Source organism: Xiphophorus maculatus, chromosome 15, assembly GCF_002775205.1.
Source record: "Xiphophorus maculatus strain JP 163 A chromosome 15, X_maculatus-5.0-male, whole genome shotgun sequence".
Taxonomy (NCBI): Eukaryota; Metazoa; Chordata; class Actinopteri; order Cyprinodontiformes; family Poeciliidae; genus Xiphophorus; species Xiphophorus maculatus.
The window spans coordinates 6203043-6219271 of record NC_036457.1 but is presented as its reverse complement, the minus strand read 5'-3'; the positions used below and the strand labels follow the sequence as shown (position 1 = coordinate 6219271).

The 16229-nt window shown below is 37.5% G+C and overlaps 1 protein-coding gene across 4 annotated transcripts in view; it reads right to left on the bottom strand.

The window, feature by feature from the left end:
* Positions 1-6327: 6327 nt before the first annotated feature.
* LOC102236503 (signal-induced proliferation-associated 1-like protein 1) overlaps positions 6328-16229 on the bottom strand; it is a 74410-nt gene continuing 64508 nt past the window's right edge. For 3 of the 4 annotated variants that reach the window (XM_014471070.2, XM_023347643.1, XM_014471069.2), the window contains 7 exons: positions 14837-15022; positions 14316-14481; positions 14000-14234; positions 12991-13161; positions 12773-12884; positions 12595-12673; positions 6328-10863 (listed from right to left, as the gene is read on the bottom strand). In XM_014471070.2, coding sequence (XP_014326556.1) covers positions 10720-10863; positions 12595-12673; positions 12773-12884; positions 12991-13161; positions 14000-14234; positions 14316-14481; positions 14837-15022 — 1093 coding nt within the window. In that variant the 3' untranslated portion in view covers positions 6328-10719. The remainder of the gene's footprint in view (positions 10864-12594; positions 12674-12772; positions 12885-12990; positions 13162-13999; positions 14235-14315; positions 14482-14836; positions 15023-16229) is intronic. The other variant, XM_023347644.1, reaches the window with a different exon arrangement.

The following is a 16229-nucleotide window of genomic DNA, read 5'->3' as shown; positions in this document are numbered from 1 at the left end:
AATCACTGTAAATTATCTTCTGCCTTATTTCTCCAGTTGTAAAATGGCACCTCCAGATATCAAACATTTCTAATCGAGCAGCAAGTTAACAGAAAACGTTGTTATTCCCTTCAGACGCTTCCCAGCTGCAATGTATTCCAACCGGAGGTTGAAATAGTAATTCGTTTCTAAATGCTGGTGGGAGATTTGTTCAGCAGCACTGAGATAAACTCTGTCTGCGCCTCTGAATTTATTTCCTGTCAAGCATCCGGCCTTGTCAGGGTCACAGATGGCGACGATCTTTTAATATTGGCGCTTGATGTTGTCTATTTCGACTCCAACAATTCAGGTACAACACATGCTGGATCAGACCGATTCTATTTGCAGCTTCAAGCAAACTATTTTTTCACAAAGCATTTAAAAATACCTCACAAATATTAACATAAATATTTTCATCTGCAAAGAAAGCAAAAAGTAAATGTGAACATTTCAAGGAAACTACTTCACACATTGTTTGAGACATTTATTAAACATTTTTTCTTTTACAGAAGCTGAGTTCTGAATATTGGCCAAATGAAGGATTTAGTGAGTTAAAGCAGAACGACATATTAAATTTTCTTTCATCCTTCTCGTCATCTTGGGGTTTTAAATTCTCTACAGATTTGTCTTGACTATTACATCCATTCCTATCATCCAATGTCACTGCACTGAAAAATAAATTACTATTGTTCACATTGTCCTTACTCTGACAATTTATTCTCACGACTCCAGAGCTGTTTGTGGTTTCAGAGGTGTTTGTGAGAAATTGACACATTTTACATTCATATGTCAACTATTGCAATTGAAACAAAGGATTTTTAATTTGTTTTGACAAGTTTACAGAAGGATCAATCTAAAAACAAACACACACACAACATCTCAGAGTGCAGAGCTGAATGTTACAAAAAATATATCTTAAAAACCAACGCATCAAAAACTTCTTTTGTGGTTTTGCTAGATCTCAATGCTACGTTATATATATTTAGACGGAACATCCTGGAACACAGACTTTAAAAAAGGTCTGGACACATCATTTGATTGAGAGAAAAAAATAAGAATTTCTTCCTTTCACAACCTTAACGAGTTCTCCACTAACAGAAAGATTTCCTTACTTTAATTTGCAATATTCGAAATACATTACAGTGTATTTGAACAAACAGTTCCAGATCACAAAACAATGCATGTTCTGACAATTTCAGGAACACCATCTGTGGGACGAAAGATTTTTTTCAGCTCAATCTCACATCATGAAGAAGGCTTTCTGTACAAGTCTTGGTAAGAGTGAAAGGTGCAAAAAGTCAGACTTTTGAGGGTTCATGTCTCACAGTTAGGAAGTGATGTTTGTTCCAATTTCCTTATAAATTAAGGCCTCTGCTGGAGGCTGTCAGACCTCTTTATGCAGGGGAATTCAAGGCTTTCCACTGATGCTGTGGGGTTCTGACCTCCATATTGGCAGCCTTACAGTTCCTGTAGTTTTGAAGTTTGCTTTCTAGCAAGTTACACTTCTCAGTGAAACAACAAAATACAGATTTTCAGTACATTTCTTATACACTATAATTGGATTGTGTTCATGTGAAGGCATGCTTGCTATGCTGAAATTAAAATGACGATTAACTAAAAATCCTGAGACGCCAGGATGAATATAATTATGGCTCTTCTTAGCTTCTGCACTGATGTGATTTGCTATTTCTGAAGCATAAACGAATGCTACCAGCTTGTGTGCTTTAGGATGATTGATAAATGCTACAATTTCTGAAGCATGGACTTTCTTTTCACCCACTTCTTTCTTTTTTTTAACCTAACCCTCTGTTTGGAAGTAATCTTCCCCAATTCTTCATCCTGAAAATGGGCAAAGCTTACAGCTCTGCTTGCCTTGCAGTTACAACTCTTAGCTGATGGGGACTTTGGCCGAGCGCTGAGACACATCAAAGCGACTGATGCAATGATGGACCGAGGGAAGAAACAGAGTTTATACCGTGTGTGAAACCCAGTCCCACAATGAGGATATCAACAGACAGCCCATTTACTGCGATTCAGGCGGCTTATTTTCTCAACCGGTGTTGCAGACTAAAAATATTTGGTGCCCTGATTCAATAAGCCATTACTGGGACAGGGAGTGAGGAGGCTGAGGTGGTGGGGGGCGGCAGCAGGCTTCAAACAGCCAGCTGTATCTCTTATTTTTTTGTATTTTTTGCTTTCTCATGTTCACGCTGATCTGCTCTGTACCAGCGAAACAAAATAAGCTTAAAAATCGATAGCATGCACTTACGAGGATACTGTCATCAAAAACAAAATTGATACTAATGGGCCAATCTGCTCAGGCAGACGCGTTCGCACACAGACACACACAGCATCTGCTCATGGGTAGAAGCTATAACATTCACTTCGGACTGAATTATTGAGCATCAGTAAACAGGAAGAGAAGTTCCCACTGGGTTTATGAGAGTATAAATGTGTGTGTGTGGGTGTGTGTGTGTGTGTGAGAGAGAGAGATAAGTGGTGGTAAAAAGTTTCCAGAAGGATGTCCCATATTTGTTCATCTTTTCCAACTAACATCACATGTTTAACGGTATGTTTTGGAAGTGCTTGTGCTGAAAGACTTGAGAATTAAATACATTGCAAAAGTTAATAGTTTACAGTTACAGCTACAATATACTGTGTTTTACTAGGATTTTCCATCATAAAGCACATAACTGAAGGGGGAAGAAATTACAAATTATTATATTCTAACCTTAACCCTTATTTATGAATCTGTCAAATTTTTCCTTTATGAAAGACTGAGAAGCAGAAAGCCCTAAATGTCAAATTTACAGCCACACAGAGTAGACAACGTCAAACCTGGAAGAAAGAGTCCTGGTCAAATGAAACTAAAATGTAACACTTTGGCCTCCCTTTAAAATGATTTATGTGGCAAAATACCATCACTGCTCATTATGTTTAATTCACGTAGAAAACCACCACTGAAAGAAAACCACTTTCAAAGGGACTCTAATTAAATTAGATGAAAATCAAACATCTTAGCCTACCAGCAAATCTTGGGTCAAATAACACTCATATTTTAGAATGGTCTAGTTAAAGTTTTGTCCCTAAACCCAAAACAGAATTTAAAATTCAAATTCAACGAAATAATCCATCCAATATCACTGACCTTCAGCTATTTTGTGATGAAGGCTTTGCCAACACTTTATAAATAACCCATTACTTAACTGAATATCACAATATGACATTCTTGTAGTGAAAACTTCTTGTGTCACATTTGACCTTCTAAAAATGCTGTTTTCTGCAGTTTCCTTCTCCCCCAAGGAAATGTGAAATATATAAAATCCCTTGTGTGCCACAATCTTCCTTCAGGTCTTCTTCCTGTTGAGTGTGCCTGGAAATGAAAACAAAAATGAAATCACCATCACTGATAATATCTACTACAATAATTCAAGGCAAAACAAAATACTTATTGACAAGATACAGCTCAGAGGACAGTGGATTATTTATGTTTAGATGGTTGTTTTGTTTTTTTTCCAAAGAGGCAGTCCACATCTTCGTAAATGGATTCATAAAAGCAATTGTGGAAATTTCAAAGATGTGTCTGAGAGCTTCTGCTGCAAGCCAAGACAAGACGGCGACTGACAGATGATGTGTAAAATCAAAAGGCAGTCTTAAAGCCCGCAGAGGGACGACTCACGTCTCAAAAGACGCAGAAACAACAAGGCTCTGCCGCCGAAGAACAAAACACCTCGACTTTTTCTGGTCTCTGCTCTCGAGCGCTTGATGAGAGCCGAAGAGTTACACAGAGACATGAAGGCGTTTTGTGTGGGCTGCTGGAGTGTGTGGGATAAAAGCACTAAGGGTCCGCACGCAACACATAAGAAAGGAAAGAAAGAGTCAGGAGGTAGCCTCAGTCTCCTGGTAAACAGGAATGTTTCACTTATTTTAAGTCAGTTAGCAGAAAGGAACTGTTAATGCTTCGCTTCGTATTAAATGTATTAGCTGAAATCTAAAAATTATGAGGTGTTCTTCCATTCAGCTACAAAAGAATGCAAAAAAAGGTAGTATTTTTTAATAAAATTGCTTTTTTGATGGCTTAGATGTTATAAAGAAGCCAAGCCAAAGCTGGATTTGCATTTGCGAACTAACAGGCATAAAAGCAAAGCAGGTTACTTCTGTTTGGGATCCTCAAATCTGAAGTCCCTTGTAAGATGGTCCAGCTGATTCTGCATCCACCTGTAAGATGATTCATGAATTGCCACTTCCTCATTTAACACTTTCTCTGTACCGACCCAGGAGTGACTGAACCTCTGAAGACATGTGCATCAGCACAGGTGGACAGAGATAATGTTACGCCCACCTGTTGGCTTCAGTTTATAAACTGTCGCAACTGCAGATCCTGTTTGCGAATCATTACAAAAGTCATAAAAATTTCTTACTTAAACTAAAAGCTTTTTTCTAGGGGGATCAGCAAATGATGAATTGATGTATGGGATAAGATGTGCAACTATTTGCAATCACAGTGTTTTTCCATATCTATTCTGACAACACTACGAGGATAAAGGAAGGGGATAAAAGGAAATAAAGTTTAATTACATGGCTTTTTTTTTTTTTTTTTGCTGAGAATTAATTCTCAGTAAATTGAACCTCAGTGCATACAACAGTTCTGGACGTCTGTTTTTGTTTCCCTGAGGAAAAGAAAACATGTTATTTTAGGATGACTGCATGTATATTTATTCCTAGCACAGCAAGAGAATCTCATCAAAAATGATTTGCTTTCAGGGCAGCGTCCAATCACAGATGAAACAAGTTTTTTCCTGATTTTGCAGTCCATTGTTTGATAAGTCCGATAGTCATGGCTGACAGAAGACTACAAAGTATTTTAATTAGTTAATATAGTATATGAATGTATTTATACTTTTTAATTTAAACTTCCATGTGTTTTATTGGAATTTTATCCAATAGACCAATATGAAACAGTGCATAATAGTGAAGTGGAAGGAAAACTATTACAAGTTCTAAAACCATTTTTACACATTTAAATCTGAAATGTTTCAGCCTCCTTTACTCTGATGCACCTACGAAATAAAACCCTGCAACCAGCTGTCTAAAGAAACAAGGTAATTATTAAACAGACCATCATCAGTAACTCACAGGAAAAGGAAAACCTACCTGAGGAAGATGCAGAGATCTTCAGCTCAGATGAGATGATCTGTTGAAACAAATGCACTTCATTCCTTCAGGTAGAGGCAAGAAGACAATCAATAATCAATAATCAGCAGAAAGAAATCTGATTGGCAGTTTCCCAAAAGTCATGTAGAGGAAATAGCGAAAGATGCTCTGGTTAGATGAGACCAAAATGCAAATTTTGTCTTACTTTTGAATACCAAAAGTATTCAAACTTATGTCAAACTCGAGGTTCGCAGGACATCTCCGGCCCGCCTTAGCCTTTTATTTGGCCCTCTAAACATCAGAGAGCCACATAAACAAAGAGTTGTGTGCTTAAATTTCATTTTAGCAATCAAGTCACATCGGTTTTTATTTGTATTGTCAAAGTAAATCAAGGTGAAAATATGTTAATTTAATTTTAAGAAGCATTCATCAAATCCAGATAAAGATAAAATATTTTAGCAGTACATTCTGCCACAACAGACCTTTAGGGAACATTGGTGATCTTGATGTGGTGTAAAATAAAAATTAGTTGTGAACCATGCATTTAAATTTTTTATGCTTGAATGCATAAAAAGATGCATTAAAAGGAGGCAATTTTAAGGTGTCAAATTGCTTTCCGACTCTTTTGAAGAGTCAGAATGCGTTTCCAAGGAACATGGTGCCAATTTATGGCACAATAGAGCGACTATGTTACCTTTAGCTGTTCGGTTATTTAGGCGTACCAGTAATCATGGAAATGTTGCGATTAAAACTTGTTACAAGTGCCAATTCTTTATGATTGTATTTCTGCTTCCATGTGAAAATGAGAAGCCTTTTCCAAACTGAGGATAACGGATTATATTTTTTGGATGATGTTAGTTCCTTCCCTCCCTTTAAGCAGTGGCTGCCGCATGCTGAGAGAAGAAGAAAATGCAGGTGGAGTGATTTTGTACCTGGCAGTGGGAGCAGTTAAAATCCAATCAGATGAATCAGTGAGAAGAACAGTGGGAGCCTGAGGCCTCCACAGGTCAGATTCAACTTCTCTCTCTGTAGTTACTCACTGCAAGGTGCAATCAGACAAGACCAGAGCAGGAGACAGAAAAGACAGGCCCATCCCACTCTCACTGAATGTGAGCTGCTCCCTGCATGAGGAGCACAAATAACAGCACACCAAGCTGATAGAGCATCTATTTATTTCAGAAACTTTAATACTGTGATCACTGCAAATGTCTTGGTCATACTTCTTTTTTTTTTTTTACATCTTACAAAGACAATGAATCTGGGATGTAAACAGTATTGTTCAATCTTGTAAAACTTCTGGTCCTTCTCTTCATGCTGTGTGCTTTATTTTCTGAGTTTGTTCCTGGAAGAGGAGCGAACGCAGCGCGTCACGACACAGCAGCGCAGCCTGCGGATCTTCCCTTTCCTGCTGCAGTCGCCGACCTCGCAAGCTGTGCGTGACGAGCATCCCGACGTAACGTGCAACATCCCGTCTGTTCTTTCCTTTCCCCACCTGGTCAGTGGCGCATTAAAGAAAAGTAGGGCTCCTGTTTTATGAGGGGAAATAAAATTAAGCATCCTCCTTTGTTGAACGGCAGCCGCACGAAAACATCTGGACAAAAAAAAACTGCATTTTAATGTAAATTAACCCTTATTATATCCAAAACGCGTGAACACTGTGAAAGGATCTCCAAAACAAAATGAACCTAATAAACATCTTTACATTCACATTTCAAATATCCGTCCTGTTGAGCGAAACAAAACAGAGAATTTATGAGTAAACTGTAACTTAATACAACATTTACAGAATAAAAAAAGAAACTTTACTAGTTTACAGAAAGAGTTTTTGTATAAGATACACTTCGCACGATATATTTTGTCATTCTTCATTGCAGAAAGAACAACCACAGTTCTTCCCATGTACAGAAACTTAATTAGTTACTTAACATTTGTTTGAATTCAACAGAAAACAAGTCTTAGTGGATCAATAACATCTTCTGGGCTGATTTCTACAGATGCTTGTAAAACTATTAAAATCAGATGAAACTGTAACTATCTACTGGTGTAACTGTTAAAGACGAACTAGAGATTCTTAAAACAGAACCGAGCTTCTCTCTGCAAAACAACAGAGCCGAACAAATATTTCGCCTATAATAATAAAACATTAAGCTCGTTTCATTCTACATTCATGTTTCTGGAAATTTGTGGCGAACACAGCAGGGTGTTCAACTCAACAATTATAAATCTGAATGCACTCAGCATTTATAAGAACGGGGGATGATAACTAACTATTTGAGAGAGTAAAGCGTTTCCAGAACACACCTGCATGGAAAAAACAGCAGCTCTTAAAAGTAAGCACACCTGTTAAAATATTGGCTTCTTGTGATGCATTTCAAAACTCCTTAAGAGGAAGAAGTTTATTTTGTTTTTGTTTTTTTTAAAAACTGCTAATACCTTGTTGCTTAAGTGTGCAAACAATTTGACTAATAATTTGTTGAACTTTATTTTATTTAGTTTCAGCATTCAGTCTTCTTGAGGTCACCCCTGCCATCAATCACAGAAACTCAGATTACGTATGAATAACATTTCTGTTCTCAAATACTTCTTGAAAGTATTTCAAGAAACTATTTTCTTGAAATACAAGAATAGGTTTAACACGATGGAGTCAAAAGTGGCGAAATTTACCCACTGGCAGGACACAAGATTTAAATAAAAAAATGCAAAGGTTGGTCAGTTTTTTTCCCTTATTACAGTTTTACAATAAACTACATTTTTACAAAACTTGTATATTATTGGAAGCCCTTTCTGATCTAAATCAGCAAATAGGGCTTCTATCCATTGCCTTGGATGATCAACTGTTTTCTATTTTGTTGGGCAAATTCCTTACCATCTTTGACTTGCGGTCAGGAGCCATACATATACTTCAAGGGCCACATGTGGCCCACAGACCACACTTTGAACACCCCTAATCTAATGAATTTTAGTGTACAAAGTTATCGGTCAGGAGATTAAAAAGACAAGATGCTGGTCATGTTCTCCATGTGACAAGATCTCCTGTTTTCCTTATACGTCTAAACTAAAAAGCAGGATTACAAGATATAAAAACTTTTTTTTTTTTAAAGTTCAACAATAGCAACAATCCCTTAAAACCTCGTGGGAGGATCTGTCTTAGTCTGATAAAAACCAAACTGGAACTTCTGAGCCACAAAACAACAGTGAGACACATTGGTGGGGTTACTTTTCTTCAGATGGTGAAAAAAGATTAAGTCATAAAAAGTTGAATTTCTCAGTTTTGACCCCCAAAAAAGAAAGAGTCACAGCATCACATAAGTCCCAGAATGTGAACAGGAGATTTTGTCACTCTTTGATAGATGGAGAACCTTTGTAATGATGATCCTGCTAAAAAGACAGAATGCTGAAATTCAGTTTCAACAATTTATTAGTATATGGGAATTCTCACTAATGCAACCATGGCATGGCAGCCATCCTAATTATTTTGTTTTTTAGTTGAAATACATGGAATGGATAATTTTGGAAATGATCTCCGTCTCACAAAAATCATCCATTTTATCAGGAGCGGGTAAACGTTTGAGTTCTCTCTTTATTAACTGGCTATGTGGCTTCTAAACTTTGCTTTTCAAGCTCCTTTGGCTCAAATTTTCCCACAAATAAAAGGCACACATATCCAAACACTCTTGTGTGAAGACTCGCCGTCTCACGTTACTGACCCGTCTGATTGGTTTCAGTCACCAGACACATTTAACGCCTCACAACAGCAAACTACAAAAATTGTGAAGGTGGTTTAAAACAAAACGAAAAGTGTGTTACTGTATCCAGATGAAGAACAAGAGGCTTTCCCTTCTTTATCTGCTCCCCGGTGCTGTTTCAAAGGCACATCCCTGCTCTGCCTGGCAGTAAATGACCACAAAGTAGCGAGTGTGTGTTGTAGGCACGGCTGGGTAAGACTTATGGACATTCTCACTATGGCAACACATTTCAAATCCTTAAATGTTATATACTTCTTCAACATGTGCAAATTTACTTCCCGACAATATTTTGTCCCCTTAAACCTGAGGAAAACTGTAGATGTAATGCACAAATAAACCTCCACGCACACAAACATCCACACTAAGTCTGCTCCTTTTTTTGTTTGTTTGTTTTTTTATAAAAATCCACCTCTGATTGTCTCTAAATGCTGGCTGCTTATTCTTCTCGTTCTCATTCCTGTTCTAAGAGTTTTTGTGGCCTTGAATCAAAGAACATTTGGAAAAAAATAAAATAAAATACAAGTGATAAGCAGCACATTTACAAATCATGACATTTTTCACTGGTCACCACTAGAGGGCACTGTAAGCAACACAACAGCAGGCTTGGGCACCACAAAACACAACATAATACAGAATAAAAAGCATATAGTCAGGCTTTAAGTAGAATTAGGAAAGAAAGCCATTTAAATAATATAACTATTGACCATTAGTCTTGAAGAACTAAACACTGATGTCAGTTGTACTGTACGAATAGAACAACTCATTTATGGGAATTATAATACAAGGAAATAAATTAACCTGGGATTAAAAAGACCCCAACCGTTCCAGCTCGTAATTGTCTCTGTTATTTATAATCCGCCGGCTCTCTATTTTCAGGCAGTGGGAGGATGAGTCCTTATTTTCCCATTTCTCTCAGAGGAAAATGATGAAGGCTCTTTTTGCAGCTGAGATTTTAATTCTTGCAAATATGCCCTTTTCCATATCAGGTGTTCTGTTTATCCAGCTTCTTTTCAAATAACTCCAGGACCTCTTCCTATTGCTTTTAAGACACATAGAGCTGAGATGGACCAATTAACACAGGATCAGTCTTGGTCTATGGCACTGCTTGCCAATGGCTTTTAATACACTCCTCTTTCAGGTGTGGGTGTATACAAAAAAGATCTGAACGAAGGAGGAGTAAAATGGAAAATAAACATGTCTAAAGCTGGACGTCCAGTGATTTTAGACGCTAAAAATATTTAAAATTTAATCCTTTAACGTGAGATTAAAACCTCTTTCTTCTCTGTTGTGGCATCAGATCTATAATGTGTGTATTTGTTTGCTGCTGCAGCAGATCTGTTATGTACATACTTGTGTGGCGTTTCAGTGGTTTTCTTTTAAGACGGGGTGTCTGAGGCGTCTTCGATTTGGTGCAAACAGTGTTTTCTTTGTCAGAGCAGCTGAGGAATGTTTTAGAAGAAGAGGGAGTAGGAAAATGAGAAAATTGGTGAGTAAAAAGGCCAAATGTTAGCAGATTCTCCATTTTGGCCACTGGAATAAGTGTGAAAGTCAACATCTTGAGACTGAGGAACAGGAGGAGCAGATCTGTTTGGCCACTGAATGAAAATCGGGGGAGTCAAACAAATAGAAACGAGTTCCACAAATTTTATCCTCCTGACTTAAACAGAAAGTCATGATTTAGAGGGGATTACAAACCAACTGAAGATTGTAAAAAGGGTCTAGTAAATCCCACTCTGCCTCTTCACGAACAGTGTGTGTGCAGATGAGCGATGTGTGCGTGTGTGAGGGTTTTTAGATGAGGTCAGTTCATGTCGATAGTGTTGAAGACCCACTCTGTGAACTTCTTGAGCTTGGCAGCTGATGTTTGGGACTCCTCCTGAAGTCTCTGGTTGTCCTCCCAGAGCCTCTTGATCTGAGATTGAAGACGTAACTTCTCCTCCCGCTCCTGCGCAAGAAGAAAAGGTCAGAAAGTAAATCTTAAGCAGTTCTTCAGGGAAGTAAGGAATCGAGTTTTCTTACCAACATGTATAGTGCTATTCATGCAGCCCTCCATTTGTCCTTCTACATTTTGTACATGGTTTTCAAAACATAAAGCTGAAAAGTGTGGTGTGCATATGTACTTTGATTCTGAGTCTTTTGGGGTATATCTGCACCAACTCTGCTCTTCTTAGCCACTCCTCAAGCTCAGTCAATTTTCAAGTCTTGATTTGGATTTAGGTCTGTACTTTGACTGGACCATTCCAACACATGAACAAGACTTTATCTTGTAGTTCTAGGGTTGTAGTCTTCCTCATATATTCATCCTTACAACATGATGCTGCCACTACCATGTTTCCCCGTTGCTCAAACTGAGGCACACAAACAGCATTTTGTATTTAGTAGCTACATTTCCAGCTTTAGAAAATAAAGTTGACTTCACCTGTACACTTTAAGACAGAGAAGTTTTTTGTGTGTGTTTATATAAACATTTCCTGCCTGCAGACAGTGAGTCAGAGCTTGACTGAATAGCTTTGTGGGCCGATTTTGTTTAGTTGACATTTCAAAAAGCCTCCACAAGGTACAACAAAAGTAAACTGCATGGCTGAGGTGGACATAAAAACAGAGACTCAGTTCAGCCAAACAAAGACTGTGATGCTCGTTCTATTTGCCACTTGTGCAAAAAATTATTTTATTACCCAAGCAGTAATTGTCAGCTAAACAAGTACTTAAACAAGAAATACGTGCTTCAAAATGTCTGTAGTATTTTAGACAAAACATTGACATCTAATTAAAAGATTCAAAAGTCTTATAGCATCTAATCCAGCTTAGATTAGTTCTCCTTCATAACATATGAGACGTACACTTGGACTTATTGTCCTACACTATAAATAGATTCTTTAGAAAAATGTTGTCATTTTATAATCTTTTTATTAGGCGACTTAAAACTTTGTGTGGTATCTAAACCAGAACTAGTTTCACAATCATAAATCTTGATCTAAGCAAATCTAGAGATAAAAAAAAAGCTGTGAAAAAGTCCCATTTGGATTTTTGTATGACTATGTCCTTTATCTGTAGTTTATGATGTGGTAAATCAATAATGAATCACATAATTTCAAAATAAATGAAAAAAAATCTTTTAGTTAACAGAATAAAGAATAAAGCCTGGAAAAACATTGTTTTTATTTTTTATGCTCAATTGTCTATTTTATCCCTTATTTGTGTAGATTTGAAAAATAAATTCAACTTTATTATTTTCTAGATTGCTTAGAAATCCTGTTTACAATATTAAACCCCTAAAAAACCAAAAATATAATTTGATAATCCTGTCAGAAAATTCAACTTATTAGGTATAAACTTAGAAAACTTGTTTGAAATTCAAAGACAAAATTTTCTTCGATATAAAACGTAACAATCAGGGAAATTAGCTCATTAAAACATTTGTCAATACATAATATTTGTTTCTACACAAATAAACTGATAAAATAAAGTTTATTCTGAGGTTTTCTGGCAGAGTTTTTCAACACTGGAAGACCGACCTAAGTACTAATACTAGCTATTTTAGCTTTATATATGCTAGGTATTTTTATTTTCCTAGAAATGATCCCCTTCCTATTCCAACTAATATAAATTATCACCCAAGAGGCACTTCAAATGGTAGAGTCGATGCAGAATACAGGTAATAGAAGTTTTATCTTACCTTCTTCAGGTCCTCCTGTAGCATCTTCACCATGGCCTCCAGTTTAGTCACCTTTCTCTCCAGCCCTATGTGACCCTCACTGCAGAAATGCAAAACATCCCAGAAAGTAGGTTTGTAAATCAAAAATCTGCTAAACAGGGGAACATTGTCACATTTTGGAGTGGCTGAAAATAAAAACCTTGATGAGGGTCGTGACAGAGGAGCTGGCTGCAGCTCTATGTGTGGCTGCTGAGGACTGGATGCTCCACTGGTTCGGTGGTTTGCATCTCCAAACACATAACTTCTCTGGACTGGAAGGCGAGAAGGACAAAGGTTCACGTTATTTTAAATTCTGCATTAACAGAAGTCTGTGTGTTGATTAGCTTTAAGGTGTAGAACAAGTATTTTTTGTTTTACTGTAGTGTGTGTTTCTCTCATTCTCGAAGGTACTGGCCACATCCACCAGGTGAGTCCACTCGAGAGGACTGTCTCTACCTGAAGAGGGGAGGGGCATCAGCTCCTGAGGGAGGGGTCCCCGATGACGCTCCACCAAATCCACCAATGATGTGTCAGACGCCGAAAGATCACCTGTTAATGTGGAAAAGAGCACAACTCTCATATCATCAAGCACTTCACCTTTTGAATCAAGAGGGGGCAGCATTTCCACATTAATATGTCCCTGGATTTAAGTTGTTCTTTTTCTTTTTAGATGTTAAACAACTTTAATGTCTTATTACTGTTCATTTGGAAAATCTTCAGATTAAGAATATTCACGTAATTAAACATATTCTTCTGTAAGAGGGACAAAAATGTTGTTACAGAAAGAAAAAGAAATAAAGAAACATGTTCTTTTTTTAAAAGAAAATTCAAGCTTTTTAAGCATTTGCAAGGCAAGTTTTCAAACATTTCCAGCACCCCACTTCATAACAACAACAATACAAATGAATTAAAGAAGACAGTTTCAATCATTTATTAGTGTTATTGATACACTAATAATTATAATTGCAATCAACATCCTACAGCAAGGAGAATGAAAACTAAAATTTTATGTTTTGAAATGTCTCTCTTGCACACACCCTCCACATCTGACCAGTCAGAGAAAAATACAAAAATCCCTTTGTTTTGTGGCATTTAGCAAATAATCTTGGTAATTCTAACTAACCTAAAACAAGTGAAATTTGGTCTGATTTATCTTCAGATAGTGAGAAAATGTGTGTATATGTCATTTTATTAGGTGCATGAAAATATCTGGTTTAAACTGTAAATAACATTTTTCCAAATTTAGGCTTTTAATTAAATGTTAGATTGGACTTCACAAAACTGTGCAGTTTGAATATCAGTTTCAAAAACTTTATACAGATTTAAACTATTTTAAAGCATTTTAAACACATGTATCCTGTACAAAGTAAATCTTTCTCCTTCTTACCATGAAGTTTAACTCCTAGCTTGTAGGAAGGCCGCCTGAGGGGCACGCCGCGAGTTGTGGGAGAGCGAGGAAGAGTGGAGCAGCTGAAGAGGACGTCAGTGGCGAGCGCCGGCTCAGTGACCGAGTCGCTCAGCGAGGGGAGCCGCTGACCACGATAGATGCTCTCATCTGACAGGGTGCGGTGCAGCGAGCGGCGACGGCTGAGCGGCTGGCTTGGAGGCGACTTCTGGCCATGCTGAGTCGGATCGAAGGATGAGAGTGGGGATGAGATCATTTAAATCTTACTTTTGTTCCCTATTCGTTTCTGTACAGTTACCTTTTCCTTGTGTTTTCTTGGTGGTGGTGGAGTGTCATGAGCAGGGTGTCTCTTAATATCTTCCTCCACAGTAGATTTAGCATGAGTCTGGGGGGAGTGCATGTCTCTAAGTGATGGTCTCGCTGCCGGGGTGGGGGCCACATCTCCACTTTCACCTGGAGATTTCCTGAAAGCATAAAGTAAATAAGAGAAATAGAAAAACATGACATTTGTGTAACAAATTAAAGTTTCTGCTGTATAATCCTCAGCCACAAGGTGGCAATAAAGCAACAGATATGTCATTACTGAATGAATTCTGATGAGACTTGCATGTAATAAGGATAAAAATGCTGTCAAAACGTAAAAAAGAATAATAAAGAGGTAGAGGAGGAACTCCAACTAAATATGAAATACATAAAAAGACAAATATATGGTAATATTTAAATTTTTAAGAGAACCCTGCTCAAGTTTCGTCAAACTTTACTCTCGGGAAACACTGTTAAAGATTTGCTGTAATGTTTGTTCATTCTCCACTCTCTTACTTCCGTGTGTCTCCAAAGTCCACAGAGTTGATGGTGGAGCCAGGCTTCCTCCAGCCAATCAGATACTTGGACTGGGCTCCCTGACGGGGATAGAAGGTCTTTGGCCCGGGAGAGACTGAAGACTGAGACGAAGGGGAGGTGGCTGAAGACGATGACTCCTCCCTGGGTGAGCTGTGGCCAGAGTGCCTGAGGAGAAATCAAAGAAATGAGATACCAATGATGCATAACTTACAGTTATCTCAGTAAGGAGAGAACAAGGAGTAAATGTTTTGCTCAAAACAAAATCAAATATTATTAGTAAATAATATTCATTAGTAGCAAGACATCTACAGCAACAGCCTCAATAGGGTATAAATGTGTCCCACACGTAAAAAAAAGTATTAATGAAAGATTATTTTAAACTAAGGTTTGGAGCGATATGGGCTTAAATTTTTATCCTGATATTTTGTGAAGCTGTTGTAAAAGTGACGATACAAAGTATTACTTTTTTAGGTAACTGTATGGCTATGACTGCATGTACACAATCATAACCCCACAAACACAAATACAGGTCTTGAAAAGCATACTTCTTTTGGACATCAGTCGCATAAAAAAAAAAAGAAAAAAAAAAAGCGTGATTTGTATCACTAAACTGCACACAGTAACTGCATTAAATCATATTTTCAAATGTTTTGATATTCATTTAATCACCTTTATTGGGCAAACAGTGGAGAAAAACAGAAAAATATGAAATATGGATAATACACACAGTTTTAGGTTTTTTAAGCATCCTAATTTATCCAATAGATGATTGGATATTTTATCATTTATCGTTTCTAAACAATAAATGATACGATAAATGCTCACCCCTATATTAAACCCAGTATCCCTATTCCTATAAATATGTGCCACTTTGTGCTGATTTATCACATGTAACCTCTATAACAAGCACAAGTAAATGTGAAGAGGCACATGATGTACTTATTGCTTAAACATATTAGCAGCAGCCAAATTTATCTTTGCTACCTCCCTCTCATAACCTCCACAACTCTGACAACTATAGTGTAACTCTGTCTGGACGATGAAATGAACTTGCTCCAACAGGAAGAGCCGGACACAGGAGCTCGCCTCAACTTGAGACACGAGCTCAGCTTTGAAAAGTAGGACATGTGTTCCACATTTCCTGAGGCCTAATGTGGAAAGATAAGAGGGAATTAAAATTACTCTTTATGCTTGGTTTCCAGCAAAAGTCTTGCTGAGAAGGAGGCTGTCTGCTATGTGATCTTTTGGGGTAAAGAAATTTTGGCACAAGTAATGAGAACAGGAATCACGCTGCAGTGGTGAGGCACGTGCTGAGGTTACAAGATATAAAATAAAAGAGTCAAATTCAAAAATCAACGCTGAGATTAGGTAA